General features: G+C 46.6%; 1 protein-coding gene across 8 annotated transcripts in view; it reads right to left on the bottom strand.

Annotated features, from left to right (window-relative positions):
• The window catches only part of DIP2C (disco interacting protein 2 homolog C), a 371,728-nt gene that overhangs the window by 12,943 nt on the left and 332,634 nt on the right, over positions 1–26,151 (bottom strand). For all 8 annotated transcript variants that reach the window (XM_021065075.1, XM_021065074.1, XM_021065077.1 and 5 more), the window contains one exon: positions 8,131–8,192. In XM_021065075.1, the coding sequence (XP_020920734.1) occupies positions 8,131–8,192 (62 nt within the window). The remainder of the gene's footprint in view (positions 1–8,130; positions 8,193–26,151) is intronic.

Here is a 26,151-nt window from a genome sequence, read left to right as displayed (position 1 = left end):
AGGGCTGTTCTGGACAAGCTCCACTCTGCTGGCTGTCCACTCACGGCCACCACTCTTTGAGGATGTTCCCAGCTCCTGCCAGGTACAGCTCTGCCTGCAGCACTAGGACAGGGACGGCCTGAGCAGGCATCTAGTGTCACGAATGGAACAAGGCTGCTTAAGCCAAGAGTGCGGGAGCAGATGCCCTGGCTGTGACCTGCGCCCAGACGCCAGCCCCTCCTCTCACTCCCCAAGGTTTCTGCCAACACGGGGACTGGGTCCACGGCCCAGTCCTCCCCCAGCAGTGGGACTGGTGGGTGCTAGATGGGCTCTGCTCTCTGGCCAGCAGGCCCCTTCCCTCCTCCTGCCCCTTGCTGTTGAGCCTCGGCCTCTGAGGGACGAGGCAGATGGGCCGTTGTCAGCCGCCGATCTCATGTGAAATGGGGGAAACTTGGGGGGTCTGCGGCTAAGGATTTCTTTGTGGCCTCCTGGCGGGGCTGCTGTGTGGCGGTGAGGGACACGGGCAAGGGCGGAGGGCAGACGTGAAGACAGAACAAAGAGCTTCTTTCTGGTCACGAAACGGTGCTCCTTGTTAGCAGTTCAGCCTGAGTGGGAAGGGGGCGCTGGGTCCTCAGGGGTGGGCCTGTCCTGCCAGCAAACACCACAGGGGATGGCCCTCCATGCCCATGACAGGAAAGGCAGCCACAGAGCAAAGAGGAAAACCGCCCCCTGTAGAAAAGGCAGAGACGGGACTCCTGAAAGAGCTGGGGAAACACACACGCAGCACGCGTCGGGGGGGGGGGGGACGGGACTCGGGGTCACAGGACTGGGGTCACAGGGAAACTCGAGGCTGGAGACGGCAGGCCGGGCAGTGCCGCCCACCCCTCTCCCGCACAGCACGCTGTCACCCAGTGGCAGAGCGTCCGCCACACCACCGGCTCTGCAGGCATGTGACCATCAGGAGGGCATGCTCTCCGCTCCGCGGGAGTGCTGGCACCCCCACGGCTGCTGTGGGGAGCTGGTCACCACAGCGTTCGGGTGTCCTGACAGAGCCTGGGCGGGAGGGCAGGGGGCGCCCGTCTCTGAAGGCCACCCTGGCCATCACTAGTGACCTGGAGGACGAGGCCACGTGTGCCCTCGACCGCAATCGCCCACACGGCTGCACCAGAGGCAGACCTGGCAGAGACGGAGGAGCGGTCTGCTGGGCAGCAACCTGGCGGCCTGGGGGCAGCCGATGAGGATGCTACTGGCGCCCGGGGCCGGGGAGGGCCCCCGGAGGACACCGTGCGCAGAGCCGCCCAAGCTCCCGGGCAGGGCGGGAGGACAGAGCTGCCCAGGAAGGGAGACGATAGTTGCTCCCCGACGTAAGACCCTCCTGTGGGGTGTCTCCTCTCAGTTCCCGGACACCAGCACAGGGGACATCGGCTCAGGGACCACAAAGAACTTCCATGGAGACAACAAGGAAAAGCACATTCACCAGTAACTACGGAGCTGAACAGGGCTCCCCCTTGAAGCGTCTGACTTCTGCTGTTCTCCTTCGCCTTGTCCCTGCGCCCAGAGCAGCAAACGTCATTCAGGGCCACCTCTGAGCCGGCCCCGGCCCGAGGGTCTCCTCGTGCGTCAGCCCCTAACAGGACCAAGAGCGGCGAAGAGGCTCTCGGGTCAGGGGCCGGACACGCCCGGGGCTGGGGGTCAGCGCCTCTGCTCGCCACCGTCGACGGCTCCCCACCGACGGCCTCCACCCGCCAGGGGTCTGTGTTCCGGGCTTCTGGTCGAGTTCTCTTCTCTCTTCTGCGAAAGGGCCTGCGTGTTACCGGCACCTAACCCGGTGACAGCTGCAGGTGTCCCGCACGATGGTCGGTGTTTGCGTGCGTTACGAAATGGTCACCACGTGCTTATAAAGCATTTTTTTTTCTCGTGATGAGGACTTTTAAGATCTACTCTCTCTGCAACTTTCCACCACACGGCACGGGGTCACCAACCAACCACAGTCCCCTGTGCCCGCCCTCACCAGGACTTGCATTGTAAAACCGGATGTCTGGACCCGTTGACCCGCTTCCCCTACCCCCTGAGAGGTTCTTTCTTCTTTTCCGGCTGCTCCATGGCACGTGCAGTTCCCAGGCCTGGGATCGGCTCTGAGCCGCAGGTGTGACTTGAACGGCGGCTGCGGCAGTGCGGGATCCTTCACCCCTCTGTCGGCTGCGGACTGAACGGGCATCCCAGCGCTCCGGAGATGACGCCGCCCCCGCCGCACCAGGGCGAGAGCGCTCAGGGTTCTAACTAATCATCACACTCCATCTTTTTCCAAAGAAACATCTGAAGCAGCTAAAATATCCGGACTATAAAATGAGACCATTTAAACAACACATTTTAAAAATCACAGAAGATGCGATGTGTGTGAATATTCCAAAGATGCAGGTTAACCTGGGTGTGGAGCCTGCAACTTTAAAAGGGACTTTACAAAAATTTTCCCATTTGCTATTTCATTATTTGTGTAGAGAAATGCCACAGATGTATGTTAATCTTGTATCCTGCTCCCCTGCCAAATTCATTTATCTTTCTAGCTTTTGTGTGGAGTCTTTAGGGTTTTATATAGTATCATGTCATCTGCATGCAGTGACAATTTTACGTTTCCCATTTGGATACCTTTTTTTAATTCAAGGAAGTTTATTAGAGTTACAGTTGTACAACCATCGTCACAACCTAATTTTAGACCCCACTTCCATCCCCAAACCCCAGTCCATCCCTTCCCCGCAACCCGTCCCCTCTGGAAACCGAAAGTTTTTCGAAGTCTGTGAGTCTGCTTCTGTTCTGTAAATATGTTCATTTGTATCCTTTTTTTTAGATTCCACATATAAGGGGTAGCTTATGATGTTTGTCTCTCACTAACTTCACTTAGTATAATTTCTGGTCCATTCATATTGCTGTAAATGCCACTATTTCTTTCATTTTAATGGCTGACTACTGTTTCACTGTGTATATGGACCACGTCTTTATCCACTCCTCTGTTGCTTCCATGTGTGGGCTACTGTACATAGGGCTGCAATGAACACTGGGGTACATGTATCTTTTTGAGTCATGGTTTTCTCCTGATAGATGCCCAGAAGTGGGATTGCTGGATCACATGGTAATTCTAGTTTTAGTGTTTTGAGGAATTTCTATAATGCTTGCACCAATTTACATTCCCACCAACAGTGCCAGAGGGTTCCCTTTTCTCCACACCCTCTCCAGCACTTATTGTTTGCAGACTTTTTGATGATGGCCGTTCTGGCTGGTAAAGGTGGTACCTCCGAGTGGTTTTGATTTGCATCTCTCTGGTAATGAGTGATGGTGCACATCTTTTCATGTGTTTTTTTCACCATCTGTATGTCTTCTTTGGAGAAACGTCTGTTTGGATCTTCTGCCCATTTTTCGATAGGGTTGTTTCTTTTTATATTGAGCTCCAGGAGGTGTTTATATATTTTGTTAGATTAGTCTCTTGTCAGTCATTTTATTTGCAAATATATTCTCCCATTCTGTGGGTTGTCTTTTCATTTTGTTTAGGGTTTCCTTTGCTGTGCAAAAACTTTTAAGTGTAATCAGGTCCCATTTGTTTATTTTTGTTTTTATTGTCATGACTCTAGGAGGTGGAGCTGAGAAGATATTGCTGTGGTTTATGTCAGAGAGTGTTTGGCCTATAAGTTTTCCTCTAAGAGTTTTATAGTATCCAGTCTGATATTTAGGTCTTCAATCCATTTTGAGTTTATTTTTGTGCATGGTGTTAGAGTGTGTTCTAATTTCATTCTTTTACATGGAGCTGTACAGTTTTCCCAGCACCGCTTATCAAAGGGACTGTCTTTTCTCCACTATATATTCTTGCCTCCTTTGTCATAGATTAGTTGACCGTAGGTGCATGGGTTTAATTCTGGGCTTTTTCTATCCTGTTCCACTGATCTATATGTTTTTGTGAAAGGACCATACGGTTATGGTGACTGTAGCTTTTATAGTCTGAAGCCAGGGAGCCTGATTCCTCCAGCTCCATTTTTCTTTCTCAGGATTGCTTTGGCCACTTGGGGTCTTTTGAGTTTCCAAAAAAAATTTAAAATACTTTGTTCTAGTTCTGTGAAAAATGCCATTGGTACTTTGATAGGGATTGCATTGAATCTGTAGATTGCCTTGGGTAGTGTAGTCATTTTGATAATATTGACTCTTCCCATCCAAGAGCATGGGATGTCTTTCCATCTGTTTGTGTCATCTTTGATTGCTTTCATCAGCGTCTTATAGTTTTCAGTACAGGTCTTTTGTCTCTTTAGGTAGGTTTATTCCCAGGTATCTTATTCTTTTTGATGCAACAGTAAATGGAATTGTTTCCCTAATTTCCCTTTCTGATCTTTTGTTGTTAGTATATAGAAATGCAGTTGATTTCTGTGTTTAAATATTGTATCCTGCAACTTTACCAAATCCACTGATGAGCTCTAACAGTGTTTTGGTAGCATCTTTGGGATTCTCTAGGTAGAGTACCATGTCATCTGCAAACAGTGATATTTTACTTCTTCCTTTCCAGTTTGGATTCTGCATTTCTTTCTCTTCTCTGATTGCCGGCCTACCACTTCCAAAACGATGTTGACTAGTATCCATGAGGATGCAGGTTCAATCCCTGGTCTTGCTCAGTGGTTTTAGGACCCGGCGTTGCTGTGAGCTATGGTGTAGGTCACAGATGGCACAGATGGCACAGTAGGTGGCTATGGTGTAGGTCGCAGATGGCACAGTAGGTGGCACAGACCAGTGGCTATAGCTGCGATCAACCCCTAGCCTGGGAACCTTGATATGCCGAGGATGTGGCTCTAAGAAGACAAAAAAAAAAAAAAAAAGATTACCCACCGATTAAAGTTAACACACTGTTTTAAAAAAAAACAAGTGGCAACAGCAGACACCCTTGCCTTGTTCCTGAATTTAGTGGGAAGGCTTTCAACTTTTCACATTGAGTATTATGTTGGCTGTGCGTTGTCAAAATAGCTTTTATTAGATAAGATATATTCCCTCTATACTAGATTTAGTAAGAGTTTTTATCATGAATGGCTGTTAAGTTGTATCCATGCTTTTTCTGCATCTGTTGAGATGATCACATAGTTTCTGTCTTTTCTTCTGTTGATGTGATGCATCGCATTGATTCATTTGTGTAGGTTGAACCATCCTTGTAACCTTGGGATGACTCCAACTTGATCACGGTGTATGATCTTTTTCTATGTGTTGTTGGATTTGATTTGAAAATTTCTGCATTTGGAGCCATCAAAAGCATTGGCCTGTAACTGTCGTTTTGGCAGCATCTTTGTCCAGTTTTGGTGGGGCGACAGAAACGTCACAGAAGGACTTGAGGAGTGTTACCTCCTCTTCAAGCTTTTGGAAGCGTTTGAGAAGGACTGGTTTAAGTTCTTTTTTGTGTGTTTGGTAGAATTCCTCATTGAAGCCATCTGATCCTGGACTTTTCTTTGCCGGGAGTTTTTCAAATTATAGATTCTATTTCCCCTCTAGTGATCAGCCTGTTCAAATTATCTATTTATTCTTTATGCAGTTTTGGTGGGCTGTATGTTTCTAGAAACTTGTCCATTTCATCTAGGTGTCCAATTTGTTGGCATATAATTGGTCATAGTACTCTCTTACAGTTTTTTGGGTTTTTTTTTTTTGTATTTTGGTAGCATTGGTTGTTATTTCTTCTCTTTCATTTCTTATTTTATTTGGGTCCTCTTTCTTCTTGGTGAGCCTGGCTAAAGGTTTGTTAACTTTGTTTACCCTTTCAAAGAACCAGCTTTCGGTTTTACCGATTTTTTTCTATAGCTCTATTTATGTATTTCTTTTCTGATCTTTATTATTTGCTTCCTTCTGCTGACTTTAGGTTTGTTTGTTCTTTTTTCTAATTATTTTAGGTGGCAGGTTGGCTTGTTTATGTGGGATTTCTCTTGCTTTCTGAGGAAGGCCTGTGCTGCTATGAACTTCCTTCTAAGAATGGCTTTTGCTACATCCCATAGATTTAGTATGGTTGTGTTTCTCTGCCATCTGTCAGTGACAGAGCCTCTAAATCACCGTAAGCAAAAGCATCGGGCACAGCTGATACATGTTCATAAAGGCTAGATGTGATAACAGAGATTTCAAGCTGGATTTCAGCATCTTCACCAGAGAATATTCAGAGACGTTGGGCTTGAAAGAACAAGGGAATTTCAACAGACTAGAAAGAAGGTGCAGAAACGGCAGAGGGCATGGGAGGGGCTGGGGGCTGTGGTGTGGGCAGGTCAGGGGTGAGGCAGGGATCTAACAGGTAAGGGAAAGAAAGAGGTGCCTTTGAGACATCTGCCCCTTCAGAAGAAGAGGCCCAGCAGGATAGGGTGGGGCAGGTCCTCGGGCTGGAGGGGCAAGGCATGGACAGCACCACGGCCAGTGACTAGCCTGGCAGGCCTGGTGAGAAAGGCCCAGGATGGAACCTCAGCAAGACAAAAAGTGAAAGAAGGAAAGGCCCCCTGCTGAGAGCTCCCCCAGGGAACCTCTGGAGGAGAAACCAGACGAAATCACATCTGGACAGGACTCTGCTTTGGTTTCTTAAGTCAAACCCTGAAGAATATGAGGGAGAGACAGGTGCTCAAGTTTCTAGGGTCTGACAGCCCCTTGGCTCCCAGTCACACCTGTCCTCTGATGCAGGACACACCTGAGAATGTGAAACGCAAGTCTGGACAGCACTGCAGGGACGCAGGTGGCTGCAGCTTGTGGGATCCCTGTGACACCGCAATGCTGCCCTTAGTGTAAAAGCCAGTGGCATTCCTGACAGCCTCACTCATGCCTGACTGAGTGGCAATTTCAGGCTCACAGAGCACCGGCACTTCTGTTTTGAATGACCAAGTCAGGAAATGTGTGGATAGGAGATTTAGTAATAAAAGAAACTTCTACTAGGAATCAGGTCTCCTGGCTCCTTCTCGAACCACGATATGTGTCTGATAGTGCACTTTTACAACTTCACTGTTACAGACTGTATGGGTTCTAATTTCGCTTTTCCTAAACCCTAACCTTTTCTCAAGAGGGAGATTTGCTCTACTGAAGACAGTCAAAAAGGTAGGTCGCAAAGCTGTTAGAAAGGAGTCTGTAGACTTCTTTGCTTTTCCAGGAAAGAAAAACCCCTGAGCCCTACTGGCGACCACCCTGGGTCCTCCGAGAGAGTCGTAACACAAAATGGGATAAACGGTCATTTTATGCTTACCATTCTTGAGAGTCAGCCGGTTTGAGACCGCAGCTTACCCTCTTATGCCCTAAAGACCAGCAGTTTTTATTCAGATGGTCTTACAAATTTGGTCTTCATGCATTTTGAGGGACAGGTCACCGACAGAACTGCCTAAATACCCCTCAATTGGGGATGAGTTTCTTAGTAAAAGAAACTTCTACTAGGACTCAGGTCTCCTGGCTCCTTCCAGAATAATGATATCCATCTGACATTGGGTCTGTCGAAGGTACACAATTGCTGTCAAATGTTGTTTGTAGGCAGTAGAGTGGACATGCGGTTTTACAGCCCAGGCCTTACGTTCGGAAATGTTCCGCCCGACTGTTCGCGATGTCACGTCGTGGAAACAGCTGTGGACACCCCCCCCCCCGGTTTCCCCAGAAAACCACCTCGTCAGTGGGGCACTGAGGGAAGGTGACAGCGTCCTCTCCTCCCCGGGACACTTCAGGAGGGACCCGCTGGAGCGGGAATTCCTCTTGCCGCCTCCCATCCCGCAAGGTGGACTCGTGAGCGCCCACCAGCAGCGCCCCTTTCATTCCTGCTCATGGCTGCTCAGGAAGCTGCACAGGAAGGTAACGTGACTTGTATTTTGGCTTTCCATGGAAATGATTCATGTAAACAAGTGTGGGCAGGGTGCTGATATTTTCTGAGGCGCAAAATGGTGCCTGACTATAAAGTTCAAGGAAAGGACCGAGCCCCCTGCGCAGACCGTGGGGAAAGCAGCTCCGGCGGTAGCGGCTCGGGGCCGGTCACTTCCACGGGCACCTCACCACACAGAGCTGGGGGTGCCCCATGGCCCACGTGAAAGCTCGCTCACGAGGCAGCCACGCTTGGCGCAGATCGGCTCTGCTCCCCTCTTTCTAGAAGGAACCGGAAGGCCTTCCAAGGCTCAGCAGGGAACGGTACGGTACCTGTCGTGCCTCAGCGCTCGCATGTCCACGTACACGGTGGTCGGATCAGGCCCCGAGGTCCCCTGCAAGCAAGCACACAGGTGGTTAACGCGAGGTCACCTGGAGGAACTGGGTCTCTGCTCCCCCCTGGCAAAATCTGAAACTAAACACAGACCCAAAGCACGAAAACCATACTTTTCGACTGATAACCTACCTCCTAAAAGAACGTGTAAGGAAGATAATGCTGGACTTTCACACAGCTTGACTGTCAATCACATTTACGAAAATTAAAAAGAAAAGGGGAGTCTTGCCAAATAAAAGGAGGCTGAAACCGCAGAGGCGGTTTGGCAAAAGCAGGCTGTCGAGGACATGAAGCCCCTTTTGCCGAGAGAGTGTCCCCACAGGCACGCCGCCAAGTGTATGTTAGAGCTCTAGACATCGAGGCAGAACACTCGACACGAGCTGAGAGGCTGAGGAACAAGAGAGAAAGGTGATGGTCTTGTTCCTTCCAGCTCTCTCTGCGCCTTGGCTTCCCTCCAGCTTTGGGAGGCTATTCCTGCCCAAGAGGTAGGTCGGGGAGCTTGTGTGTTTAGCACGGGGTCCAGAGACCTTATCCTGGCCCCATAAATCTCTTCAAAACATATGCTGGGTTGACTTCTGCACAGTGGTCTCTGCTCACGTAAGAGCAATGGCATTAAAGCTACACTGCAAACCAAACTTCTTCATACACTGCTCGGGAAGGTGACATAATACCTTGGGTAGAAAAAGAGAGAACCTAAGAAAAATTCGCCAAAAGACAAGGAAGGCTCTCAGAAGAACCATGATAAAATTCTTCAGGAAAGAACCTTACTCTTGTAGCAAAGGCACATTTATATATAAGAAAAAGATGAAAGTGAAGGCGCGTCCACAACTCCCTGGGAGACCACCCAGGAACCCTCCCACCCAGAAGCACATGCAGTCAGCGTGGAGGGGCTGCCCGATAGCGGGACCGCGCCGATCGCTAACCTGCGGCTACTCAGTGGAGCTGTGCTGCAGCCCAGCGCTGCGTGGGGAAGCAAAGCGCACAACCACAAGAGGCCAGGGGGAAACAGACAGATCAGAAAACAGGTCACTGGAAGCAGAACATGAAGTGAAATGGAGGTGACCCCACACCGGCAAAGGGACCTCACCGGTGGTGTACAGCGCAAGCACGGCGCGTGGCACAAACACGAGCTGTCTGACGCGCTCTGGAAATGACACCACGCTGCCCATCAGCCCTCCTGACCGTGGGTGCCCCGCTCTGCACTCAACTCCTAGTCTGCCCCGGGGGGAGCGGACGAGACGTGGCGGTTCAGGCACCGGTGCGGATGAGCGGGAATCCCTACCTGCTGGGCCAGCGTCCACAGCCGGTGGGGCTACAGCAGCAGGAGGGGGGAGCAGAGGAAAGGAGAGGACACGAGACCAACAGAAACCACCGAAATCAGGGACACACACAGACACAGAAACACACAACCCACCAATAGAAGTGGGATGAGGAAGAGGGCGGGGCGGGAGGAGAAGGCCAAACGCAGGGAACAAAGTGACAAGGGCAGAGAACAATGTCACATATGGAAATCGTTGAAAGCTGTCACTGCACCGTTAAAGGCTAAAAAAAAAAAATCTAAAGAGATGTCCACATACCCACGGAGCCACAGGCGAGAAAGAGACAACCGCCACGGACACGCGGACCCGAGGGACTGCTTGCAATACGTATGCTCGGGGGGTTTGATTTTTACGGGGCTTTTCTCGAGGTTCTTTTCTGAGAGAGTATGAATTTCATACTCAAATGTGGTGAGTGTCCCTCAGTGAAAGAGCTGCAAGTTCTTGTTAGGAACCTGGGAGCTCGGGGATCTAAAATCAGGGTGACCAGGACAAGAAAACAGGACAACGCACGCGGGAAGCAGAGGCCAAAGCTCCGGCCCGCGGACACGCCAGCTCGGCAGTGCGCAGCGGGACGCCTCCGCCCCAGGGAGCAGCCCTGTCGCCCTCCGCTCTGTCCCCAGAGACACGTCCTCCACTCGCCTCTCACCCTCCAGTTCTGGTGCCCACCTCCCCTGCTAAATCTGCATCTGCATGGTGGGCAGCCTCCTCTGATGCCCCGTGTCCTTCTCTGGTGACTGGGTATCTTCCGAATATTCCCAGAAAGCTGAAACGAGGAGGAGTCCTTCTGTGGCACAGCCTCGTGCACCCCGATCACTAGGTGGCCTCCAGAAACGGCAACAGCAGCAGAAAAAGGGCGTTTGGACCTGGTCTCCTGAGGATGCAACTTGTGAATAGGAACAAGGCCAGACGGAAAACTACCACCACTCAACCTGGAGGCAAGTCTACAAAAAAAAGCAATGGTTCGCGATGTAGAGACTGATGCTGTCCTCCTCCTGTGACTGCCGCTACGGTGGCTACCCACGGCTACGCTGCTTTCTCTAAGCTTCCTCTGCTTAGAGACCGGAGGCGGGACGGGAAAGGGGTGAGCGCCCGGCTCCACAGGACCATCGCTGGGGCTCCCCAGGCTGAAGGCGGTCACGTCAAGACCTCCCTCATGATCCCTGGAATCCCAGACATTAACTGGAACAAAATCAAGCCCACGTGACTCCATGTTCTCTCTAAACCACCCTAATCCACACACACTGTTATAATGCTTCGAGGCAGAATCTCAGGACAAAGATGCACATGCCTAGGAACACGCTTCCTATCTTGCAGCTGCAAAGTCGGTCTCCGGGAATGAGGGAGACAGGAAGGAAGAGCGAAGCATGAACGCAGAGGTGTTTCCGAGTTTCAAAAACACAAAGGCACAAAAATCCGAGATTTCCATATACGCAGGAGGAGGGACTATTTGCCAAAGAATGAAAGCTGGAGGTCCTTTGCATAAGGACCATCCCTATTGCTCCAAACTATTTAAATATAATCAAATACTTGCAGAAAGGACTAGCAGAAAAGCAAAGTTATCTGTTCCAACCAAAGTTTATCAGAAATGAATACAAAATGCTTTTGAAACAAGTTACACTAATCAGAAAAGATTAACTTGAAAGTTCAACTGTTTAATAAAAATGTTACTTACGGACATACAGAAAAGACCATTTTTTCTCATTCTCATAAGGGTATGTCAGTTAGGTTTTAAGTACTTATTGAACAAATGAGTTCAATTATTTATTTGTTTTGTCTCTTGTCCTTTTTTAGGGCCGCACCCACGGCATGTGGAGGTTCCCAGGCTAGGGTCCAACTGGAGCTGTAGCCACGGGCCTACGCCACAGCCGCAGCAATGCCAGATCCAAGCCGTGTCTGCGACCTACACCACAGCTCACGGCGACACCCAGTGAGCGAGGCCAGGGATCGAACCCACGACCTCGTGGTTCCCAGTCGGATTCATTGCTGCTGCGCCACGGCAGGAACTCCAAATGAGTTACATTTATATCTCAGCTGCAGATGTACAGACTCACATGCCAGACACAGCACAGACAGTCCAGCACGGTACTTACTTGAAGGCCTCAGCTGAGTGGGGCTCTTCTATTCAGCAACTCACTCAGTGCAGCGTTAGTATGATCTAATGGTAGCACATAAACCCCTAAGCTAAGTAGCAAACTCTGAGTAGAAATGTGGGCTCTAAGGACGCAGTCCCCAGTCCCGGCATCAGGCACGTCTACTGCGCTGGGTGTTTGAGGAGCTGAGGTTTCCTTTAACCAGGGTGGTGGGGGGCGGGGGGCAAAGAAAATAGCTCAGCAGGACTGGATTCCAGGGGTCGACACTGCAGGGTGTGCGCACAGCAAAGGCCTTCATCGGGGGGCCTCTTCAGCAGCTAAACCTGACGCAGTGTTGCTGCCTGCATAACCCAAGCCACATCCTTTGGTCCTCCTAGCAGATCTGTATATTAACGATCTTTTCAATATTTTAACTGAGGTTTAATTTACATACAATAAAATACACAGATTTTAAGGGTTCAGTTAGATGAATTTGGACAACTGTACACAAACAGGTGACGACCACCCCAAACAGCATATAAAAATTCCAGTGACGGTCATTCCATCCCGTATCCCCCAAAGGCTACAGCTCTCTAGCACCACCCATTAGGCTAAATCCATTCGTGGGCTTCATTGAAGGTGACACGGGGTATCCTTCTGAGACTGGCCTCCTTCACTGACCATAATGCTTCTGGAATTCATTCATGTTGGTGCATCACTGGGCTGTTCCTTTCAGTTCTGAGAAGTATTCTATTCTATTCACATATATTTGTCCACTTAGCCATCCTGCTGTTGTCGAACATTTGGTTATTTCTAGTTGGGAGGGAGCGGGAGCTTGGGCTTATCAGACACAACTTAGAATAGATTTACAAAGAGATCCTGCTGAGTAGCATTGAGAACTTTGTCTAGATACTCATGTTGCAACAGAACAAAGGGTGGGGGAAAAAATGTAATTGTAATGTATACACGTAAGGATAACTTGATCCCCTTGCTGTACAGTGGGAAAAAAAAAATAAAAAATAAAAAAATAATACACTTCTAAAAAAAAAAAGAAAAGAAAAAGCTGCTATAAACAGCATTTTTTTTTTTTTGTAGCTTCAACAGATATGTTTATAGACATGTTTTAATTTTTTCTGAATACATACCTGGCATGCAGGTTAATAGTTCGCTTCACTTTGTAAGAAATGTAAATTGCTCTCCAATCAGCAATAAGTCCTTATCAGCATTTAGTTATCATCAGCTTTTTTGATCTCAGTCATTCTAGAAAGTAAGAAACGGAATCTCCGTTTCCATTTTGGGTACCACAGGCTATGCTCTGACTCACGTCACTTCCCTGGAGCTAACCAGCAAAGGGTGGAAGGACCTTTGGCATGGCACGAAGCATGGAACAAAGACCTTTGGGCGTTGCACAAAACACAGGACCCTCTGTGAATCTGCCCATCGTTCCTGCTCAGGGCCACGCGAGTCTCTGTATCATTTCAATTTTAGCAGACGTGTTGCTGACACGCACACTCCCCGTGATGTAATCAGCATTCTCCTGCTGAGTCAGGATGGGCACCATTTAGCCCATTTATTGGTCATCTGTAGAATTCGTTTGTGAAATATCCATTCTAGTCTTTGTCCATATTTTCTATTACTGATTGGTAGTTTTTTCTAAATTCTGAATAGAAATTCTTTGTCAGCTATATTATTACAAACATATTTTTCCAGTTTGTCCTTTTCCTATTATCTTCTTAGATACATTAAAATTAACTTTGTGTGTCCTAGGAGATTTTTGCCTATCAAAAGTTGTAAATATTCCTATTCCTAAGTATTTCATAGTTTTTTTCCTGGAAGTTTTATTCTAGAGTTTTAACCCTAAGACATTCAGGTACATGAGCCATCTGGGGTTTGCTGTATTGTATAAGGAAGGGACTGAGGTCACTTGTTTTCAATTGAATCTTCAGTTTGCTTCAAAACCATTCTGCCAAAAAGCCTTTTCTCTACTAAGTGGACTTGGTGCCATGGTGGATCTATTTCTGGATTGTTTGTTTGTTTTGCTTTGTTTTTGTCGTTTTGTTTTTCTCTATTAGTCTCCCTTCATGCCAATATCACATTGTCTTAATGACCACAGCTTTGTGAGTACTGAAATCAGGTAGCCTGTCTTCAGCACTGTTCTTCAAGGCTGATTATTCCGTTTCTTTGCAATCCTGAAACAACCTCAGAATCATCTTGCTCCTTTCTTCAGGGAGGCCGGCTGGGATTCTGCTTGGGACTGCGCTGTAACTATTGATCAGTTTGGGGGAAAAAAAAGGCATCTTAAAAATACTGACCCTCTACCCCCATTAACACAGCAAACTCCTTCAGTTATTTAGGTTTCTTTAATTCTAGTTCTCTCAGCAAATCTTCTGCGATTTTTAGTGTATGCCTCTCATTGCATTTGTTCTTGAGTGCCTGCAATTTTTTTGAGATTCTTGTAAATGGCATTATTTCAAAACACTGCACTTTCTAATTGTTTGCTGCTATGCCGTAGGAAGACCATATTAATGCAGTAAGACTGATTCTGAGCTCTAACCTGAGAGCATCAGATTTCTAGTTTTGTACTCCCACAGGTGGTTCTTATAAGCACCACTAGGCTGTCTGCAAATAACAACATTTATTTCCAACATTTTAAAAATTCTTCTTTTTCCTTATCTTATGACTTTGGCTAGGACCTCTGATACCATGCTGACTTCCCTGAATTTAGGGAAAAGCTCTCAAGGTGTACTCTTAAGCATGAGGTTAGCTACATGCTGTTTCTGAGACTGAGGCGGTCCCTTTGTCTCCCTAGTTATCCCATGAAGGGAACTGAATTCTACCAAGTGCATTTCCTGCGTCTCCTGAAATGATCATCTAATTCTTCTTCCCTTTATTCAGTTCATGTAGTAACTGGAATGACGAGTTTTTCAATGACAAAGTAGCTTTGCATTCCAGAGATCAAACCTTCTTGGTTACAGCGTTTTGCTTTTATTATGTACTGCTGGACTCAATAGGCTAGTGTTTTGCTGAGAATGTTTTTTTCATGTGGCCTGAAATTTTGTTTTCTGGGAATTTTTTTTGGTATCTAAGTTATGTTCACTCCAAAGGATATGCTGGGAAGTGTCTTTCTTCCTCTAGTTTTCTGGGTAATTTTTTGTAAGACTGGTATTTCCTCAGTGAAACTAATCTGAGCCTAGAGATTTTTCCCTTCTGTGAAGATTTTGGATTTATATTATTTACATGTGATATACCTAAAATACACAACATATACATGATATAATATACCTATAATGTATACTTTTTTATTTTTTTATTTTCCCACTGTACAGCAAGGGGATCAAGTTATCCTTACATGTATACATTACAATTACACTTTTTCCCCCACCCTTTGGTCTGTGGCAACATGAGTATCTAGACAAAGTTCTCAATGCTATTCAGCAGGATCTCCTTGTAAATCTATTCTAAGTTGTGTCTGATAAGCCCAAGCTCCTGATCCCTCCCACTCCCTTATAATGTATAATTTTTTTCTATTTCCTCCTGTGTTACTTTTGAAGATTTTAAGGATTTTTTTTTTTTCCCCACTGTATAGCAAGGGGGTCAGGTTATCCTTACATGTATACATTACTATTAGATTTTTTCCCCCACCCTTTCTTCTGTTGCAACATGAGTATCTAGACAAAGTTCTCAATGTTATTCAGCAGGATCTCCTTGTAAATCTATTCTAAGTTGTGTCTGATAAGCCCAAGCTCCCGATCCCTCCCCCCCACCCCCCATCAGGCAGCCACAAGTCTCTTCTCCAAGTCCATGATTTTCTTTTCTGAGGAGATGTTCATTTGTGCTGGATATTAGATTCCAGTTATAAGTGATATCATATGGCATTTGTCTTTGTCTTTCTGGCTCATTTCACTCAGTATGAGATTCTCTAGTTCCATCCATGTTGCTGCAAATGGCATTATGTCATTCTTTTTCATGGCTGAGTAGTATTCCATTGTGTATATATACCCCATCTTCCGAATCCAATCATCTGTCGATGGACATTTAGGTTGTTTCCATGTCCTGGCTATTGTGAATAGTGCTGCAGTGCACATGCGGGTGCACGTGTCTCTTTTAAGTAGAGTTTTGTCCGGATAGATGCCCAAGAGTGGGACTGCAGGGTCATATGGAAGTTCTATGTATAGATTTCTAAGGTATCTCCAAACTGTTCTCCATAGTGGCTGTACCAGTTTACATTCCCACCAACAGTGCAGGAGGGTTCCCTTTTCTCCACAGCCCCTCCAGCACTTGCTATTTGTGGACTTATTAATGATGGCCATTCTGACTGGTGTGAGGTGATATCTCATGGTAGTTTTGATTTGCATTTCTCTTATAGTCAGCGATGTTGAGCATTTTTTCATGTGCTTGTTGGCCATCTGTATATCTTCCTTGGAGAAATGTCTATTCAGGTCTTTTGCCCATTTTTCCATTGATTGATTGTTTTTTTTGCTGTTGGGTTGTATAAGTTGTTTATATATTCTAGAGATTAAGCCCTTGTCAGCTGCATCATTTGAAACTGTTTTCTCCCATTCTGTAAGTTGTCTTTTTGTTTTCTTTTTGGTTTCCTTTGCTGTGAAAAAGCTTTTCAGTTTGATTAGGTCCCATGGGTTTATTTTTGCTCTTATTTCTATTGCTTTGGGAGACTGCCCTGAGAAAATATTCATGATGTTGATGTCAGAGAGTGTTTTGCCTATGTTTTCTTCTAGGAGTTTGATGGTGTCCTGTCGTATATTTAAGTCTTTCAGCCATTTGGAGTTTATTTTTGTGCATGGTGTGAGGGTATGTTCTAGTTTCATTGCTTTGCATACAGCTGTCTAGGATCCCCAGCAATGCTTGCTGAATAGACTTTCTTTTTCCCATTTTATGTTCTTGCCTCCCTTGTCAAAGATTAATTGACCATAGGAGTCAGGGTTTATTTCCGGATTCTCTATTCTGTTCCATTGGTCTGTCTGTCTGTTTTGGTACCAGTACCACACTGTCTTGATGACTGTGGCTTTGTAGTATTTCTTGAAGCCTGGGAGAATTATGCCTCCCGCTTGGTTTTTGTTTCTCAGGATTGTTTGGCGATTCTGGGTCTTTTCTGGTTCCATATAAATGTTTGGATTGTTTGTTCTAGTTCTGTGAAAAATGTCATGGGTAATTTGATAGGGATTGCATTGAATCTGTAGATTGCTTTGGGTAGTATGGCCATTTTTACAATATTGATTTTCCCAATCCAGGAACATGGAATATCTTTCCATTTCTTTACGTCTTCTTTGATTTCTTTGATTAAAGTTTTATAGTTCTCGGCATATAGGTCCTTTACCTCCTTGGTCAGGTGTATTCCGAGGTATTTGATTTTGTGAGGTACAATTTTAAAAGGTATCGTATTTTTGTATTCCTTTTCTAATGTTTCATTGCTAGTATACAGAAATGCAACTGACTTCTGAATGTTAATCTTATATCCTGCTACTTTGCTGAATTTATTAATCAGTTCAAGGAGTTTTGGGGTTGAGTTCTTAGGGTTTTCTATGTATAGTATCATGTCATCTGCATACAGTGACAGTTTGATCTCTTCTCTTCCTATATGGATGCCTTTTATTTCTTTTGTTTGTCTAATTGCTGTGGCTAGGACTTCCAAAACTATGTTGAAGAGCAGTGGTGAGAGTGGGCATCCCTGTCTTGTTCCAGATTTGAGTGAGAAGGCTTTCAGTTTTTTCCCATTGAGTATTATATTTGCTGTGGGTTTCTCATAAATGGCTTTGATTATATTCAGGAATGTTCCCTCTATACCCAGTTTGGCGAGGGTCTTGATCATGAATGGATGTTGAACTTTGTCAAATGCTTTTTCTGCGTCTATTGAGATGATCATATGATTTTTGACTTTTTTTTTTGTTAATGTGGTGTATGATGCTGATTGATTTGCGTATGTTGAACCATCCTTGTGAACCTGGGATGAACCCAACCTGGTCATGGTGTATAATTTTTTTGGTATGTTGTTGGATTCGGTTGGCTAAGATTTTGTTGAGAATTTTTGCATCTATATTCATCAATGATATTGGGCGATAGTTTTCTTTTTTGGTGGTATCTCTGCCTGGTTTTGGAATGAGGGTGATGGTGGCATCATAGAATGTCTTTGGGAGTATTCCTTCTTCTTCAACCTTTTGAAAGAGTTTAAGGAGGATGGGCACCAATTCCTCTTTATATGTTTGATAGAATTCACCTGTGAAGCCATCTGGTCCTGGACTTTTATTTGTAGGGAGTGATTTTATGACCTTGAAGATTTTAAGGAATTTGTTTCATTTAAGCTGTCAATTTTTGAGGCATGCAATTGTTCATAATATTCCCTTTTCTTGAAATTCTGCTGATTCTGTAGTGATATTACCTCTTTCATTCCTAATACTTTGTATTCTGTAACTCTGTTCCGATATGCATAAACTTCCCAGGTTGTGTCTTCTTGATAAATTGACCCTTTAATTTTGGGGAGGCTGAACCTACAGCATGCAGAAGTTCCTGAGCTAGGGATCAAATCTGTGTCTCAGCAGTACCCAAGCCACAGCCAGTGAAAGGGCTGGGTCCTTAACCCACAGAGCCACCAGGGAATTCCTACTGACCCCTTTTTATTATTATAAAATGACCTTCCTTGTCCCCAGTGGTAGTCTTTGCTCTGAAATTAACACAGCCACTTCAGCTTTCTTTTGATTAGCACTAGAATGGTACAACTTTTCCATGCTTTCAGCTCTAATCTATTTATTTTTAAACCATGTTTACTGTAGGCTATATAGAGTGGGGTCTTGCTTTCTAAAGATCCAGCCTCAAGAAGTGTCCTCTGCATCTTAAATAGAGCGGTATTTATATTTATGGGATTATTGATGTGATTATGCTTAAATCTATCTTTTCATTATTTTTTTTATTAATCCCACTTATTCCCCTCCCTTTACTCTGGCCTCTTTTATAGATCCATTCTCTCTCCCTATTGGCTTATTAGCTACAACTCCCTGCTTTTTTTTAATTTAGTGGTCACTTTAAGGTTTATAGCACACATTAAACATTTTCCAGGCGTTCCCACTGTGGCGCAGTGGGTTAAGGTTTCAGTGTAGTCTCTGCTGGCATGGGTTCAATCCCTGGCCTGGCACAGTGCGTTAAGGATCTGACGTTGCTGCAGCTGTGGTGCAGGTCACAGCTGTGGCTCAGATTTGATCCCTGGCCTGGCAACTTCTATATGCTGTAGGTACAGCCATAAAAAATAAGCTTTTTTTCATAGCCTACCTGCAAGTGACACTACACCACTTCGCATGTTACGAGAACCTTATGAAAGCATACTTCCGCTTTACCCTTCCCGAGCTCTGAGCAGGTGCTGTCATTAGCTGACTTTTACACATCATAACCCCCCTGACAATATTGGTTTTGTAAAAGCAGTTAATTATCTTCTAAAGAGATTTAAATAATAAGAAAAATGTCTTACCATGTTTACCTACGCAGCTGCCATTTCCGGCATTGTTCTTTCTTTTGTAAAGATCCAAATTTCAATCTGGTATCATTTCCCTCCTGCCTAAGGATTTCCTTTAATGGTTCTTGCTGTGCGGGCCTGCCCGCAGCTGGCTCTCAGCTTTCCTGTGGCTGAGGATGGCTTCGCTCTGGAAGGCCGGGAAGTCCGGGAGGGCGGCGTCGCCTCTGCCCCCGCCCCTCTGATGAGGAGTGCAAGGTCACTGTGACCACTGCCCCTCCGTGTGACGTGACTTGTTTCATCCGGCTGCTTTTAAGCTTTTCCCTGCATCACTGTTTTGAGCAATATAATTAAGTTTCTTTCATGTTATATTGGAGCGGTGAGATTTGTGGGTCTGGTTTCATCACATTTGAAGTATTTCTTCAGGGTTTTTTCCTAGACTTTTCTTTCTACTTTTGTGGGAAGTCCAATCACATGTACATTAATTCCCTTGGGGTTTTCCCAGAGTTCACTGGCACACCTTCCACTAAAAGATGTTTCTTTCATGTTTCATTTTGGAAAGTTTCTACGTGTATGTGTTCTATAGCTCATTACTCTTTTCTTCTACCATCGATTCCATCCAGACTATCTTTCGCCTCATATTGCAGTTTTCATTTCTAGAAGTTCAGTTAGGGTTTTTTGTTTTTTTTCTTTTTAACATTCCATGTTTCTTCTTAACTTTCTGAATATCTGGAATACAGTTAAAATCACACTTTTAGCATCCTTGCCTATAAATTCAACATGTGCGTCCGTCCATTCAGTTCAGTCCCGAGTGGCTGACACTTCTCTTTGCTGCAGATCGGCACTTGCTTCTTGGCAGGCCTCTTCGCTTTGAATAGGATCTCAGACACTGTACATTTTGACTGTGGTGGGTGCTGCACAGTTCTGAATCCCTGTAAATATTCTTGAGCTTTGTTCCCGTTCACATTACAAGCAGAGAGCTTGATCTTCTAGGTTCTTGCTTTTAGGATTGGTTAGGTGAAACAGGATCAGTGCTCTTGTGAATCATGGCATCTCTTGGTCTGGCTGGTGGAAACAAATACTGTGCCCTCGAATCTCTGCAGCTTTGGGCAGTCTCCTCAGTATGAACTGATGCTGTGACAGGCGCTGACTCGAGCTCGGCTGAGCACCTGAGAAGGGCCTGTGTAAACAGCTGAGAAGGGCGTCCTTGCGGCTGCATCTGCTGCCGTCTTCCCCGTCACTCTGACGATCCGCGCCACCCAACGGGTGTGTTCAAGTCCTTTGCTTTACTGTAGTTACCGATACGATTTTTATTTACCTGTTCTGTTTTTACTTCTGGCTTTTGCATTCTTTTTTCACAAACAGAATGCCTTTAATACAGCATTTTACCTCCTCTCTGGGCCTCTGGGTCAACTTTTTAGTGGCTGATGTGGACACTAACATTTGCATCATGTGACACAACTCACCCTCACGTTACACTTTAGGGACAACGTAAAAATATTCCTTCCACATCCCTCCCACTCTGGCCCTTTCCCGTTTTGTTTTTTGTTGTTGTTGAGTTGTATGAGCTGTCTGTACATCCTGGAAATACTACTCAGCCATAAAAAAGTACAAGATAATGCCATTTTCAGCAACATGGATGCAACTAGAGATTGTCATACTCAGTAAAGTCAGAAAGAGAAGGACAAACACCGTATGATACCACTTATATGTGGAATCTAAAGTATGAAACAAATAAGCCTACCTACAAATCAGAATCAGACTCATGGACAAGGAGAACAGACTTGTGGTTGCCAAGGGGGAGGCGGCTGGGGTAGGGATGGAGTGGGAGTTTGGGATTAGGAGCTGCACACTATTATACACGGAATGGATGTGCAATGTCCTGTTGCATATCACAGAGAACTATATCCAATATCCTATAATAAAGCATAATGAAAAAGATTTTCTTAAGAGTGTGAATCACTTCGCTGCATACAGAAATTAACAAAACATTGTAAATCAACTATACCTCAATAAAAAATAAACGTTAAAATATTTACATATCTACATATTGACATAAAGATTTTGTTTGTTTGTTTGTTTTTTTTGTTGTTGTTGTTGCTATTTCTTGGGCCGCACCCGCGGCATATGGAGGTTCCCAGGCTAGGGGTCTAATCAGAGCCGTAGCCACTGGCCTACGCCAGAGCCACGGCAACGCAGGATCTGAGCCACGTCTGTGACCTACACCACAGCTCACGGCAACGCCGAATCGTTAACCCACTGAGCAAGGACAGGGACCGAACCCGCAACCTCATGGTTCCCAGTTGGATTCGTTAACCACTGCGCCACAACGGGAACTCCAGATTTTGTTTGTTTTTTAGGGCCACACCCGTGGCGTAAGGAAGTCCCAGGCTAGGGGTCGAATTGGAGGTGCAGCTGCCAGCGCAGACCACAGCCACAGCAACGCCAGATCCAAGCAACATCCACAACCTACAGCACAGCTCATGGCAACACTGGATCCTTAACCCACGGGGCGAGGCCAGGGATCGAACCCACATCCTCACGGATACTAGTCGGATTGTCTTCCGCTGAGCCACAAAGGGAATTCTGACATAAATATTTTCAAGTTTTCGTGTGCTCACCTTTTTGGGATTCTTCATTTCGTTCTACAAATCCCAGCTTCATCCTGCTATCCCGTCTTACAGTGCACTTTTGCTGGTGAATTCTCTCAGCTTTGCTCCGTCTATGAAGAGCATTTTTGTCTACCTTTTTGAAGATATTCTTGCTGGATAAACAATTCTTTCAGCGCCTTGAATCTGTCATCTGACTGTGTTCTGGCTTCCACTGTATCTGGTCAAAGTTCAGTGTCATTTGTGTTACTGTTCCCCTAGGTCACGAATGTTCTGCAGCTGCTTTGAGACGGTTTCTACAGTTGGCTTCCAGCACTTCGGTGACCACGTGTGGATGCGCGGTTTCTCTTCTTTTTCTCTCCGTTTGGTTATTCTGCTCGAGTTCACTGAGATTCCTGAACCCGGATGTGGACATCTCTCGCCGGCGGTCTTGGCCATCGTGTCTGTAGACTGCTCTTCCGTCTGTTTTCTCTCACCCCCGCCTCTGGGACCCCATCTCGTGCACGTCAGACGACAGGTCGGTGTGCCGCACATCTCAGAGTCCCATCTCATTTTCATTCCTGTCTCCCTCGTGTTTCCGCTTGGATGATTTCTATTGATTGGACTTCAGGTTCACACACAGGTCCTTCCCCCTGTGGCATTTAGTCTGCTATCAAACCATGAGGAATGTTTATTTCTAGCACCGTGGCTTCTCTCTTCCTGTGATAGTCCTCACCTCTCCAGGCAGGGTATAAGCCTCACCAACGAGATTTTTTTTTGGGGGGGGGGCATCCTGTTGCATATGGAGTTCCAGAGCCAGGGTTCAGACCGGAGCCATAGCTGTGACCTGCACAGCAGCTGCAGCAACGCCGGCTCCTTAATCCACTGTGCCAGGCTGGGGATTGAAACTGCCCCGGCACTGCAGAGACTCCGCCAGTGTCACAGCGGGAAATCCTAGATTTTTAAATATATTTATCATAGCTGTTTTTAAGTCTCTGATAATTCCAACAGGTCTATTCCACTGGCTCTACTGACGCTGTCCTCTCAAGGCTAAGTATCATATTTTCTTTCTTCTCTGCTTGTCTTTTAGGTTTTGACTGTAAAGCAAACACTGTGTTTAAAACCAGTGGAGGCTGAAGTAAAAACATTTGCCCCAGAAAGAGGCACATGCTTTCTCCTGTCGGGCCCTAGTTTGTCTCAGTGAACCTGGGCTCTGGGCTTTGCAGCAACATTAGTTAGACTTCACTCGTGCCGGCTTCCCTTGAAACCGAGTACTAAGAAGAGTCTGCAAACCTCTTTACACTTTACAGCTAAGACTTGCCTTCAAACTGTAGAGCTCTTTCTGCTTTATAAGCAGATTTTTGCATGACTGGCTGCTCCTCGTCTTGCCATCCCAATGCCCAACCCTTAGCCTTTGAAAGGCAAACCCTGCACTTGGTGAAGGCGCTTGGGGCTCCAGACAGATGCCTTCAGCCTTCCTGTCTCAGCCTGGTCTCTGGAGTGCCGGAGTGGTGCACCTGGTGATCCGGGGCTGCCTGGACAAGGGCTCTCAGCTTTTCCGCTTGCCAGCCCTCAGGACCTCTGACCTCCCCGCCGAGGAAATGTTTTCACTTCCAGGGCCCCTCCTCTGACTTCAGAGGCATGTTGCTTGAATCGCTGGAGTCCCAGAGAACTGCAGGTGGACTCCCTCAGCTCTGCTGCCCTGCTCCTGGCTTCTGCACACCTAAGAGTAGGGGAGGCCTGTGCAAGCTGCTGGAGATGTGTGGAGTGACCGGGATGGGCTCTGAGACTTCCAGCCTGCCCGGCTAAGAGCTGCTGCTAATACTCACAAAAGCCTCTGGTTGGTTCCTGCTCTCCTGCAAGGAGTGCAAACAACTGTGGATCCCTTCTCTTTGAGGAACTTATTTAGTTCATGGAGATTCTCTGAATCTTAGCTCTCTGACGGATTTTCAGTACTATGATTTTTGCATATTAACCGGATTGTTTCAGTACTTAGAGTTGGAACAATGATGTCTTGTGACTTACACAGCCTAATCAAAGATGGAAGTCCAGCAGGGAAATATATGCAGTATCGAGGGCAAGAAGGGGAGTCCAGAATCTTTTGTAATTGGTGTAATTTTTGTGAAAACCATGGTTGGTATTAAGCACTTTGATTTAGAAACTGCTGTCAGGCGTGGCTGTAGTACGTGTTGTCAGGGAAACAGGGATCTGAGACAGAGCAGCAGATTTTTTTTTTTTTTTTTAAAGCCAAAAAAGGCTGAGAAAACCAGCTCTTTTGCTGGGCTGGGCTCTGCAAGGGTCCATGCCATGCCCTGCAAAACGGGCACTGAAGTCAGTTTCACAGGGGCCACCTGTTTCGGCAACGCTTTCCAGGAACACAGTCTCATGGTTACACATGTTCTATTTGTGCTTCAAGCTACAGAGCCAACAGCCCCTGTGAAGATACCACGGACTGCAGGCCTGGCTCTTCGCTCTCTGGCCTGTTGAGAAAAAGGGTTCCACACGACATGCAAGCATCAAGAGTGAGACAAGCCAAGCCGGGGGACCCCAGATTGAGAAGCCGTGGGTCCACCGTCATGGCCCACTAGGACGCTGACTCTTCCTGTGCGGTTATTTCCAAAGTCCCGAGTGTTCGTCCGGAAAGACAAGCTTAGTCTTAGACTGAGCACTGCTTCTTCCACGTGGGGCCCCAGGGCCAGCACACATCCGACACCCGGGGCAGTGAATCTGACAGTCTGGTCTGCGGCCCACAGAGCACTTGGAACCTGGCCATCAGGTCACAGTAACTGCGGAGGCTTCGGCTTGCCTCGGGGACAGAGGTTGGCCTTCATGGTTCCCACTGACTTACTTCCACATAGCTATTTATAATACCGCTTTCTCCTCAAATTAATCGTCATTCTTCCATGTAATAAAGATCAGGGTTCCTGTTTCAGGCGGCGTAAAAGTGTCTTCCTGATAAGATGAGACGTGAGATCGCTTTGGGAAAGCAGAGGCCCTCATTTCCCCTTCCTTCCTTCCACTGGCGAGGACGCATTCTCCTGTGACCGCGAACTCACTTGCTCAAGCCGGCACACACACTAGCACACCAACGACCGTTCAGCTTGCACTTGTGCAGAGAGGCAGCGGAGTCCTCCTCCTCCTCCAACGGAGGCTGATAAGCAGGTAGCGCTTCCTGGGAGAATTTGGGACTCTCACAGGTCTTAGTTGGAGCTTTCTAAGGTCCACTCTCGTTAACAAGTTTAATAAAGCAAAATGGCTTTAAAGTCATTTTTCCCACCAGAGATTCTGGGAAACGTCATTCCTATGAGCATAACAAACGGCTCACACTTCAAAGTTTCTTTCTTCTGCAGAGACAGAGTCAGGTTACACCAGAGTCACCCACACTGAGTTCATTCCTTTGCCACTGAGCTATGTCGAAAGGGCAATTTCAAAGTAAGAACAGTCAGTTCCTGCCTCAAAACGGTAAAAGGGTAAACAAGTCACTTGGTTTCTAAGATATGAGAGCTGAAACCACAGCATCACAGAAATCGTGATTGCCTCAGTTTTCTATTATTCTACTTTTATGATTACCAAATACTTACATTTCATATCTTCCCATGTGTGTATTTGTCAATTTCCATGACTCTTCTCTTACGAGAACCTGGGGCGTGGGCTTCAGGCCACAGCCCACAAAGGCAGGCACGGTGGAGTCTCCTGAGGTGGCCGGGACTCTGTCCCCTGTACCCCTCCCACCCCGCACGCCTGCCTCTTGAGCTGCTTGATTTAGGTCACACAGACACAGCAGGACTGAATTTAAATGCTCGAGGAAACAGTCAAAACCAGAAGGCAGGCTATTCAGCCTGCATGCAGTTCAGCTCTGCAGAAACTGAGCGTACACGACTGCGTCTCACTTGCAAGGAACCCACAGCAAGGAACTGGCCCAGAGCAAAGCTGTGAAATGACAGAGTCCTTTGCAATGCGGCTCTGCCTGGATTACACATCCACAGCACCGCCAGCTCTGTTCCCAGCAGCTGCCGTTCCTGCCCTCCTTTGTGAGGAAAGTTCGCTCAACTTCTCCGAGCCTCAGCTTCTCTCGCCTTGGAAGGAGAGGACCGCGCTTCCTCTCCGTGAGCTGGGAAGTGTAGCTGGACGCCGCCTGGCCTTGAACGACGCGGCACGCTTGAGAGGATGCTTTTGTTGTTTTCTTCTCTGAGTGTGAATGCTATTTTTTTCTGAAGGTGAAGGCCCTGCTCTTTGAGATAAAAATGGTGCTGGAAGCTTGAAGAGCAGGAAACCCTTGATTTTCATTTTACACGGTAAAACGGTACTATGAGCTTTTCTTTTCTTCTTTTTAGGGCCACATCTGCAGCATACGGAAGTTCCCAGGCTGGGGGCCAAAGAAGAGATGCAGCTGCCAGCCTACACCACAGCCACAGCAACGCTAGATCCTTCAGCCACTGAGTGAGGCCAGGGATCAAACCTGCATCTTCATGGATATTAGTTAGGTTCTTAACCCGCCGAGCCATAATGAGAACTCCAACTATAAGCG

This window comes from Sus scrofa, chromosome 10 (genome assembly GCF_000003025.6).
Source record: "Sus scrofa isolate TJ Tabasco breed Duroc chromosome 10, Sscrofa11.1, whole genome shotgun sequence".
Taxonomy (NCBI): Eukaryota; Metazoa; Chordata; class Mammalia; order Artiodactyla; family Suidae; genus Sus; species Sus scrofa.
This window is presented reverse-complemented; position numbering and strand designations above follow the sequence as displayed.